Source organism: Linepithema humile, chromosome 6 (genome assembly GCF_040581485.1).
Source record: "Linepithema humile isolate Giens D197 chromosome 6, Lhum_UNIL_v1.0, whole genome shotgun sequence".
Classification (NCBI taxonomy): Eukaryota; Metazoa; Arthropoda; class Insecta; order Hymenoptera; family Formicidae; genus Linepithema; species Linepithema humile.
The window spans coordinates 2,302,126-2,313,711 of record NC_090133.1 but is presented as its reverse complement, the minus strand read 5'-3'; the positions used below and the strand labels follow the sequence as shown (position 1 = coordinate 2,313,711).

The window sequence follows — 11,586 nt, the reverse complement described above, 5'->3', positions numbered from 1 at the left end:
CGATTCTTTTTTAAAAATCCCAAATAAAAATATAAGCTTAACAAATATTATAAAAACTATTTACACTTGAGTAATAACATCGCAGTTGTAGAAAATAATTTATTGCAAAAAAGAATACCAGTATAGTTTGGAACATAATAACGATAATTTATAATACAATCGTAGATAATCGGGGAAAAGGATTTTGTTTGGATATAACTAATTTTTTATGTTGATAAGATATGTAGCCCTTAATTTTACCTTCATATATTAAATTGGCGAGAAGGCACTCAGTTTCATCCATATCTATATCCTCCATTCCGTACATTTGCAATGCAACAAGCAGACTTAGAACAGGTATCTGATGAGTGTTTAGCGCCAAGTACACTTTCTTAAATAAATTTCTATAAGCGATCAATTTAAGTTTCTCCACAATTAAATATATGCCGGCGTCAATGAAGAAAGTTTCATGTTTTGTCATTACTCCTTCTAAGGAACGCAAATCTCCTTTTCTCACAGATTCTATTAGCTCCCAGAATTCCATTAAATTGTATTTCTTCAGAAGACTTTGCTTTGGCATATATCCCAACAACATTTTCACAGGTACGAGATAAGTCAGAATCAACCTTTTATTTTTGGAGCACTGCGTATGACAATGCTCAAAAGCATATGTCAGGTATTCATCAGCTGCAATAATCATTTAGTAACATTAATTCTTAAACTTCAATAAAATTATAAAGCAGGATACATATAGACTATAACAGTTTTTGTCCATGCACAGACAAAGCAACCATGTTTAACTTATATAAACAATACATCTTCATGTAAGAATAATTTATATATTTTTGTTGAATATTTATGATTGTATACAATATAATAAGTTATAAAAGAATGCACTCACCCATTTTATAATCACTGTCAAACATTGCTTTACGGCCAACAAAAAACTTGTAAGTAATTTGTTGTGCCAATGCAAAATGATCCTTGTAAGGGGAAGATTCTATAGCTCTGATCAAAGGTTTACATAAATGCAACTTGTTAATTCTAAAATACACTTTCAGCAATTGATTGATCAAAGCTAACATTCCCCATCGTTTTGTATCTTCCTCAGAACTTCTACTGTCAGCTGCGCAAACTCGAAAACAAGCCATCAAACACTCAGCGCATTTCTCAAGTACTTCTCCAGACTTTATGTTTTTATTATTCTTTGCATTTTCCGCGCCTATTGCGGACAATCTTAGCTCTAAACACATTATATTCATTACAGGCAGCATCCAATTCTCTTCCTTTTGCATTTGAAGAATCTTTGCTAGACATTGCACAGCTGAACTTTGATAATTATACATTAATGAAAAGTCATTCTTGTTCATAGCTGATACAGCTCTAAAAAAATCAATATTAATTAGAAATAAAGTCAAAAAATTTATATTACCATATAAATAAACCAGTAAGTGTTCTTACTTTAAGTGACAAAGCACCAAGTCATCCAACGGCGCAGACAGGTGTTCCATAGCCTTATTGATAGCAATATCCGATCCAATTTGAGATATCAAAACGTGACTGTGCCTCAGAGACAAGAGATCCTTTAAAAAAACAACATTTGGACTATCTGTGTAAATTTTAACAAGAATATATATGTGTGTGTTACTTACTGCCAACGCTTCTCCATCCTGATTAAGCCACATTCGCCGAATCTACAAAGAATAAAATAAAATATGTCAATTTTATTATCAATTAATATATCAATTATACTTTTTTATTTATCGACTTTTTGCACAATACCTGCAATATATAAGAATCCATTCTGATCGTAGTTTTCGCTTCAAAAATGTTTCAGGTGTTCATCAGTAAACACAGAGTTAAGAGTTAAGAAATACACAACAGCATGCACAATCAAAACGTCTATTTTTTTTTAGCTAGCTGCATTAGTTCAGTTAAAAAGAACAGACCTAAACAGCGTGCAAAGAAACAATCAAGAAGGGCAAACTTTCTTTCAAAAGTAAAGTGCCAGTTTCTGCGACATCTGTTGTCGATGTGAAAACTAAAATAATTAATCACAAATCGCAATTACTTTTCATTTGAAATCAATTACTATTCAATTAAAATTGCCGTTAATTTTCATATCTATAGGTATATCGAGACTAATAAAGAAAAACATAATTGAATAATTATTGAATAAAAATAACCCAGACAGCAGAATCTCCAGAAAGGATTCGAAAAGAATTCTCTTTTTTGAATTCTTTATGATCTGCCAAAATAATTACAAAAAAATTGTCTAAAAGTGCTTTTTTCTGAGTTTTTTAACAGTAAATCAAAAAGAGCTCACTATAAACTTATATTTCTAACACAAAATAATTCTTCATAATCAGTTCATTTTGACATCATATAATATGATGCGCGAAAACAAAAAACACGTATCACCCAACAGGCCATTGTTCTTGCTGGTCATCCATATATGTTCGTCGATTATTCTCTTTGTTATTTATATTTACCCACAAAGTACTTTCCAAGTCTCGCAACTCGTAGTGCACAAAAAGACACGCAGTGTGTGAAATTGGAACATGGTGTCATTACGAAAATGGGAACAGTTATTACTGCCGCCAGCATTATTGTGTGCTAGAAAATTACTAACTCAAAGAATCTGAATATTAAAAGATGAATTATCAACATCTGAATGAGAATTCGGAGAAAAGAGACTGCAAAACGCATATGTCAATTTAAATCATTAGATCTGACCGTTGGTTAGTCTGTTTAGTATTTGACTTAGAGTAGAATGAATTATTGTTAATAACTTCTGTTTTGCGTATGTATTTTATGTTCCATTTTGTATTATATTCATGTTAAAAACAAATTTATGAAAAGTTACTAACAAATTTATGAAAAGTTACTAATATATTTTATGATACAAATAAACTTTACTGATTACTATTTTTAAGAGCAAAAAGAAAAAACAGCTATTAATAGGTATGTTTATGACAAGAAAGTATAATGTGTTAAATAAATTGGAGGCGCTATTTTTCTGTTTTGAGAAAAAGTGAAGAGAAACGGTAAGGTGAATGAAAATAGTAATCCATTATATTATCTGTTTTAACATCGTTTAATGTTTTATTAACATTTGTAAGAAAGGTATGAAAAATCGATAAAGAAATACATAATTGAATAATTATTGAGTAGTAATAATTAATCATTTTATGAATTTAGGAGCGTGATACTTGACGTGATTGTATTTGTGAGTCGGAATTAAAAATATTTCTATTAAAATTTATCCACTTTCCCGCGCAAGTAACGTAACGCTCACGGCGACTCACCTCCAGACACATGTTGGTAAAAAAGCGAAAACAAAGCAGAAAGAAGTCGATCCAAAATCACATTCCGGCGTCGAGGTTAGAAATCAATTTATTTAAAGAGAAAAAGATTGATTTTCTATAATCCAGCGCTATGGGGAAGAAAGATAAGAACAAGAATAAAAAGAAAATAAGTGGCAGTGTGAAAACTGCACTGAAAACTGAAAAAAAACTTAATGCTAAGCAAAAGAAGGAGTTAGCGGCGCTCGGTGAGGTTAGTTTTCCTTGTGTCTCAATATAATAAGAGCAATGAACTATAACAATTGCTTATAAGCATATTAATTACAGATTTTAACGAAATTTTATTTACTTAACTTCTATATATATTCTATAAAATAAGGTTGGAAAAGATTGCAGCATTGTAAGAATATAATGAAATATTGAGAAGAATATTTTTAAGATAAATATCTAGAATAATTTCTTCCTGATTGATTTTAATGAGATTTTACAAAAATATGCTAATACTAAATATTTAAAAACTATATTATACATTATTGAAATTATTTGCAGGAGGATATAGAAAAAATTGTTGCTGAGATTGAGAGAGAAGAGGCTCGCAGGCAGTGTGTCCAGGAGGTGGTGATAAAGGCTCCATCCAGACGAGTCAACTTTACTTTCACTGCCCATCCCTCCAAGGATGAGCTCATCATGTTTGGCGGTGAATTTCATGATGGTCGACAAGTGAGTTATATCATAAAAAATTAATGAAACGTATGATGAAGAAAATTATTTTTTTACTGTTTTTTTTCTAGACCCTTGTATATGGTGATATGTTTTTCTACAATATAAATAAACGTGAGTGGACGTTGTTGAAAGCACCAGGGGCACCACCACCACGATGCGGTCATCAGGCAGTAGCCACAATGGCAAACCAAAGTGGTGAATTTTGGATATTTGGCGGTGAATTTACTAGTCCGAGTGAGTCGCAGTTTTATCATTACCGTGATTTGTGGGTCTTCCGATTCGCAGATAAGAAATGGGAAAAGATCACGTATGTATTTAAAAAATTAGACAAGAGAAGAAAAACTATATAACTGAAAAATTGTTTATGTTTCTCAAAAAGAAATTTTGAAATGTAATTTTCTATGTAATATATAATGAATAAATGCATTAGCGCAATATTTTAGCTAATACAGTATTGATACAGTATACAGTATAAAAATATAAACAGTATTACATATACATATACATTATAAAATTACAAAATACCAACAGTATACAGTATAAAATTGCTACGGTATAAATTAAAAAAAAATTAAGAGATAAAGTATTAATTATTATTATTTGGTGACTACAGGGCTCCAAATGGTCCATCAGCCAGAAGTGGACACAGGATGGTGCACGCGAAAAAGCAGCTGATAGTGTTTGGTGGATTTCATGATAATCTACGAGGCGATTCTAAATATTTCAACGATGTGTATATTTTTGATCTGGAGATATACACATGGCAAAAAATTGAACCCCTTGGTAAGTAAACAATCTATTATTTTTTTACTAAAAGTGTTTTTACTATTTTAACTATTATTAGTAAAAATTCTTGCAAATTGTAAGGAAGTTTTTTCTTTTTCACATCTTTCTCTACTTTCGGACTTTTTGTCATTATATTTTTTTGTTAGATGCTTTTGTAAATATTTTTGAAATTGAACAAAAATTATTTGTTGAGTGTTCAAGCATTTTTATCTAAAACCTAGAAAATACTTTATCAAGTATTTCGATAAATGGTTTATTGGATGGTTAAACAAATAACGTTGTACATTTAATCACTTTTTTGTTCTCACAGGCGTTCCTCCTGCTCCTCGATCCGGCTGTATATTACTGCCAACTACGGACAACAAGTTCGTGGTATACGGCGGCTACAGTAAAGAGAAGGTAAAGAAGGACACAGAGCGAGGTCACGTTCACGCCGATATGTTTCTCTTGCAAACGGACAAAACTAACGCAACAAAGTATAAATGGGTCTGCGTAAAGCAGACCGGAATTCGAATAAACCCGAGATGCGGTGCTTCCGCTATACTAATTCAGCCCAACCAGGCCTTTGTGTTCGGGGGTGTTTACGACGATGAGGACGACGACGACGACAATGAGAATCTTCACGGAACATTTTACAACGATCTGTTTGCATTAGATACAGAAAAATTATGTTGGCGTACTGTAACGTTATCTGGGAAAAAAGAAGCGACATCCACTGACGGAGCCGAGGAACGAAAGAGAAGAAGACGAAGAAAACAGAAGGAAGGAGGCGACGTAGAGTCAGGACAGAATAACGATTCTGAGGAAGAGTCGGACGAGGAGTTGGAAGAACTTCCTGCGCAATCTAGTATTACCGATGACGGAATATTCACGGTAAAATATCTTTTTCTCTTTTAATCTCTCAAATGTTAGACCAGAAGCACACAATGCGATTTTCGTACTAACAAAGAAGATTCTTAGAAGGTTGTACTAACAAATGAAACTAAACAAAAAGTTATTTTTTGTTTTGGCTAAAAAATTTTTTTGTGTTTTTCTTATATTAGCCGATTCTTCTCGTCATTCTGCATAATAAAAAAAGTGAATCTTGTATTTATTATACTTATTAATAAAAGAATACTCTCTAAGATGTTCCTGTATAAAATCATAGGTAACTATAGGCTCATCGGCAGTACCTACAGTTTCTTCGGCTCTTAATCATCTCTCCTTGACGAAGAAGAAGGAAGGGACGATATTTTTTCCGTCACCGCGGATAAATGCTGCAATGGCTGTGAAGCACAACGTTTTGTATTTGTACGGTGGCATGGTGGAGGAAGATGATCGACAATACACTCTCTGCGACTTCTACAGCATGGGCAAGTCACTAATAATTATATGTATTGCGATATTGGAATTCCACTGCAAATACTTGTATATTTTTCATTTAGTATTAACATTTCTTTTGAAAATTGTTCTTGTCAATCGTTTTATCTATATAATTTAATTTGTTTCGTATTTTTCTAAATTTTTTAATTTAAGAACTAAAAAGACAATAAAAAGTCCAAATCAAATTTCATGAGAATAAAATAACTTTTCAAATTTGGCTGCCATTCGCTTCAAATTAGGTCTACCATATCAAATTCCAAAATTTTTACTAGGGATTAAAATTTACCGATAAAAATTTATGAATATTGTATTTTTTATGAAAGTTGATAGAAGAAAATACTTTCTTTGAAAAGTGCATGTATGCGTTATTAACATTAGTTGTTAGTTTTTAAGCATGTATGCATTGTTAATACTTGAATGATATAGAAAATGAAAACATTTATTACGCAGATTGCCGAAAACTGGATGAATGGAAAACTCTAATAGCAGACGATTTGTTCTCTCAAGAGTGGTTCGATTCGTCAGACGATTCCGAAGAAGATAAAGAGAGTGAGAATGAAGACGAAGAGGATGAAGATGAAGATGATTAGGATTGAAAGAACAGCAAATAGTATGTGAATATATAGCAAATCTAATAAGCCTATAATAACAAAAATAATTTAAAAACTCAAAGAGAAACAGCAACAATAAATAAATAAATAAACAGTAACTATTTCGTACAGTCATGAAATATTCATATTTAAATCCAAGTTTTATTATAATCTAATATTTCAATTTTTTTAATAATATGTATAATAGAATAAAATAGAATATAATAGAATAAAATAAAATAAAATATAACAGAAGCCACATCAAGCAACACGACAGTGAGTGACGCGTCGAGGTGCATAAAAATTATCTGGCCGCATGACTGTGTTCACAAACGTCACAGCGCTGCGGAATTCTACCACGAAATTTACAAATGCAAAGTTGTTTGAACGAGTCTATTGCGAAATTCTTTGGAGTGCATAAACGCAATGTCCACAATTAAAGAGAAGTAGAAAGAAATTAAATGAGAAATATTGTTGGTCTAGAGTGTGCATTTTTCATGGCCAAACTCAGTTATTGCACAAGCACAAAGAGAACTATGTTCTACATCAAGCATTCTTACAAATAAATCAACTTAGACCGCAACAGTTAGTTAAATTTTATGACTAGACCGTTGAAGTTGAAGTTTTAAAAAACAAGTGATTAAAACAAGTGGTGTAAACATCATAACTGATTCTTCTTGGCTTCTGATACCCCAAATTTGCGATTCTTCATCAGATTAATCACCACGACTGTAATATTATCCGCAGATCCTCTATAAAACATGTCATAAGTGAAATAATTACGTATTAATTAATAAGAAAAGAATCCTAAAAACTAAACAATAAGTAATCAATCCTTAACTATTAAATTAGATAAAAATAATAGGAAAAATCAGAGTTAATGACTTGATAAAAGAGAAGATAAATAATACATGGTGTCTAAGTTCAAAATCTTTGTTTCTACATCATATACTGTGCATGAATTTTGTCATATAAGATAACATGTCGCTTACCTGTAAAAACTCTGCAATGTAATACTTTTTGCGCCAAAATGTGGCTCGTTGATGCGCTCTTTGATGAAAGCTACAGCCTCTTCATTTGTAAATGTGTCCCATAGACCGTCAGATGCCAATATTATGAACATAGGATTGTGATCATTCAGATCGAACGTTAAAATATCCGGATCGGCGATCACCAGTTTTTTATCCTTTAGAGGATAATCTCCCAAAGCGCGAGAAGTCGCTAATATACCGGCGACTCTCCACACGCCATTAAAAGTCACCATACCACCGGCTTTGGTTATTCTTTTTTTTTCTCTTTCCTAAAAACAAATGGAATTAATTATTGCATTATCTTGCATGAATTTGTGTTAAGAAGAAAACAGCAGCTTAAAGTAGTTTTTTTATGCACTGAATTCGAATCCGGTTTTATAATCCATTATTTGATGGATTAATATTGTAACATATGCGATGTTAAAATAACATAAGATAAATATAAAAAAAGATAAATACCTGTTGAGGCTTGTGATCGAACGACAAAGGAATCGCGTTGCCCTTTCCGTCACACATCACACCTCTAGAGTCTCCAACATTTGCTACGATCAACTTATTATCTTCTAAAAGAGCGATCAGAGCAGTAGTGCCTAAAATTGTACATAGAAATCAAGTTTCATAAAGTTTTGATGTTTTTCTCTGAGACATTGATTTTGATTGACATTTATCGGTAAGTAGAGATAAATACCTGCTACATCCATATTCTTCTTTGCAGCTTCGACCAACAGTTTGTCCACTGCCAGGACTTCGTCTGTCAGAAGTCTACCGTAATTGATTTTGTTTCCCTCGAGATAAGTCATCATATCCACTTTGGGCATTTGCTTCTCATCTGTTCTACATGGTCTGACCTAACAAACAGGTGTAATAAACTGAAAACTGGAGGTAAAGCTCATCCTTCGATCGAATATTTTATTATTTACCTTCGTTCAATCCATGTCTGAATATTTTTTTCGTGCAAATGTATGAGTACAATATTTCCAATGCAGAATGATTCTATACTTCTAAACGAGGATTTCAAATATTTCCGAATCTTATGAAGATAAAAAAATGTTTTAGACTAAAGTTGCAAGACTCGAGGGAAAATTTTTACGATTCGAATATGACTATAAAATATGAAACGTGCAACAAAATACAAAGGTCCTTGTTTAAAATAAGACACCTTGTACATTTAAATTGTTGGTATTACTTTACCTCTCTTGTGATTGGTGTTATGTTCTCCAGTTTATTGAGTAATTCTGGATCTGTCACTTCAACGGCTTTCTTCATGCAATCGTCCGTCAGGGAAGTGCTTGCAGTCTTTCGAAAAGACTTTTTTTGTTCCAAAGGCTTTTTATCCTTATTGTCATCTTTCTTTTTTTCTGGCACGGCTGGCTCGTTTGGATAAGTGAATGTTTTGCCGGCCAGCATGTTTTTTAATTCAAAAACTTTTTTATTTATATTGGGGATGAGTTTGTCACGAGCGTAGTTGGCTGCAAACTATAAAAACAGCACGGTTGAATTATTCATATATGTCTCTCTCCTTAAAATCTGATCTCATTTGAGTATTTGATATTGAAGACGACACGATAAATAAATCGTCCATTTGTTAAGGTTGTACCTCTCCACCGTGACCATCGAATACTGCGAACAGGGAAACTCCTGTATTGTTCACATCTTCGTTTACAACAAAGCGATCTTCCATCCGAGCTCTATGCCCTTGTACAGCATACGCTGCAATATGACCTTGTTTTAACTCCCAACTAAGTTTTACTGCATTGACAGTGTCATTAACTAAGAACTGCAACTTAGACACCTACACAAAAAATTATACAATGTAGAAAAAGAAGCAAAAATGCGACATACACTCAGTATGTGCGTTTCTTCGATTCAACTCACTCAACAATTTTAAATCTTTAGTAAAAAATTATTGTACTTAAAATATTCAAAAAGAATTTTACACAATTTATATAATTATTTTTATATAAATGTATTGTCACAAGATAATAAAATTAAAATAAAATAATCTTTGATGTGCATACCTTTGTAGTGCGTCCAAAGGTGTACTGAATTCTTCCTAGAAGCGCTCTGCTCCAGACGTCTATGGCTTGTATGTAAAACAGAACAACTGCCACAACTATACCACAAACCAGTACTTCTGGTTTCAGAGCATAGATTCGCATAATTCTACAGAGGTAGCCTAATGGTGTGTTAATCCCGACATGTAACCCAGGTGAGATGCCCACAGCAAACTTTGACATGAGCTTCATATGTGATACATATGTCTATTAAAATTAATAATTAAATTATTATTATTTAATTATTATTAAATTTAATTATTATTATTAAATTATTATTTTAAAAAATAATATAATATTGAAAAAATGCAAAATAATACATCAAATATTTAGATTAACTACTAGATTGACAGAGATTTAATAAAAGTATGAATTCATTTTTAATAAATATTTTTTATATTTTATATAATTTAACAACACACAAAGATTATAATAAAATATATGGTATGATATATTATGCAATGTTATGGTATATTGCAATATATTATATTAGTTTTTTTTTTCTAAATATTAAGCAAGCTCCTTATCATTGCCATGGATGTCTTTTATATTTTATTACTGTAACACATGTAAAATATAATAGTTTATTATATTTGAATGCAATTATAAAACATTAATTAGATAGGCATACCAAAACCACATTAGTAGAGATAAATTTATAATATAGTGTATAAAACATTAAAATTTTTGAAAAAATGTTAAAAAGGCAAAAAAATTGCAATAACTAAAACAAAAGTGGTCTTAACAATAATTAGATAAAAATGTTAAGTTCCATTGATAAACATATTAGACATAATGTTTATATAAAAAACACATTAGACATAATTTACACATACTACTACTGCTACTAATTATTTTTATAAACATCTAATACTGATTTAATTAACAATAACATATAATTTGTTGAATTTTTTGTCAGAGCCCTAATTTGTACTAAATATAAAATTATAACCTAAAAAAGATGATAAATCTCTAACTTAGGATTGCTTAATAGCTGATAAGAGGAACAATTTAGTTTTAAACATTAATAATTTTAAACGCGTAATTAACAGTTAATAACACAGTTGGAGCGTTTACTCTTTAAATATTGTTTTATTTTCACATGAAGGTTTTCAAACTAAGATGATATAATGTATTACATCCTTAAAATACAAGACAATGAAGTTTAGCGTTTTTAAACCTTCTTTTTTATGTAAAGTCAATTTTATTACCTGATATAAAACTTGATCTTCAAATTCGTCATCCATAATATTTGGCAAAATTCGATATAGTTTTCAGGTTAGTGATTACTTATGAGGTTACTCGCATTACCTCTTTTTCTTTGGTAAGTTGGCACCACGGACTAAGGAATAGAGGGACCGAGTCTAAAGTCCTAGTTTAGGCGAGAGGGGATGGTAATTCCATAGGGTGTTTACGATAATTCAAGTTCGAGTTAGTTTTACTAGGACCGAAAAATGAGATAGACATAACCATCTAGAACCTTTATGATTTATGACAACTCGACGCTGTCTTGTATTGCTTGAGTTAAATTCATTGAATTTGTTGAGTTTATTGAGCAAATTTTATTGTAATAGAAAAATGTCAACTGCAAATCAGTCTATGAAAGAAACAAATAATGTTGGTATGTATGTTGGTATACCTCTTTAATAAATTAATAATAATATAATTAATAATAATAATAAATGACATTTTTCTATTACAATAAAATTTGCTCAATAAATTCAATAAATTTAACTCAAGCAGTACAAGACAGCGT

The 11,586-nt window shown here is 31.2% G+C and overlaps 3 protein-coding genes across 4 annotated transcripts; 1 reads left to right on the top strand and 2 right to left on the bottom strand.

The window, feature by feature from the left end:
- Positions 1-85: 85 nt before the first annotated feature.
- Positions 86-1,945, bottom strand: PCID2 (PCI domain-containing protein 2). Its single transcript, XM_012360118.2, has 5 exons — positions 1,762-1,945; positions 1,632-1,673; positions 1,441-1,562; positions 881-1,362; positions 86-666 (listed from the first exon to the last, which is right to left on the bottom strand). Exons 1-5 carry the CDS (start codon positions 1,780-1,782, stop codon positions 149-151), a joined length of 1,185 nt encoding a protein of 394 aa, XP_012215541.1. The 5' UTR covers positions 1,783-1,945; the 3' UTR covers positions 86-148.
- Positions 1,946-3,395: 1,450 nt separating this feature from the next.
- LOC105668006 (kelch domain-containing protein 4) lies at positions 3,396-6,864 on the top strand. The gene is made up of 7 exons (XM_012360177.2): positions 3,396-3,537; positions 3,834-4,004; positions 4,076-4,314; positions 4,621-4,790; positions 5,104-5,666; positions 5,941-6,145; positions 6,606-6,864. The coding sequence occupies exons 1-7, from the start codon at positions 3,418-3,420 to the stop codon at positions 6,743-6,745; spliced, it is 1,608 nt and encodes a 535-aa protein (XP_012215600.1). The 5' UTR covers positions 3,396-3,417; the 3' UTR covers positions 6,746-6,864.
- On the bottom strand, positions 5,673-11,200 carry LOC105668005 (protein phosphatase 1L). 2 transcript variants are annotated; one of them, XM_067358398.1, is made up of 8 exons: positions 11,042-11,200; positions 9,795-10,037; positions 9,374-9,568; positions 8,968-9,252; positions 8,465-8,624; positions 8,236-8,366; positions 7,738-8,045; positions 5,673-6,058 (listed from the first exon to the last, which is right to left on the bottom strand). In XM_067358398.1, the coding sequence occupies exons 1-8, from the start codon at positions 11,075-11,077 to the stop codon at positions 6,034-6,036; spliced, it is 1,383 nt and encodes a 460-aa protein (XP_067214499.1). In that variant the 5' UTR covers positions 11,078-11,200; the 3' UTR covers positions 5,673-6,033. The 2 variants fall into 2 exon arrangements, with proteins under 2 accessions (XP_067214499.1, XP_012215599.1); XM_012360176.2 differs by lacking the exon at positions 5,673-6,058 and adding an exon at positions 7,217-7,497.
- Between the last annotated feature and the right edge of the window lie 386 nt (positions 11,201-11,586).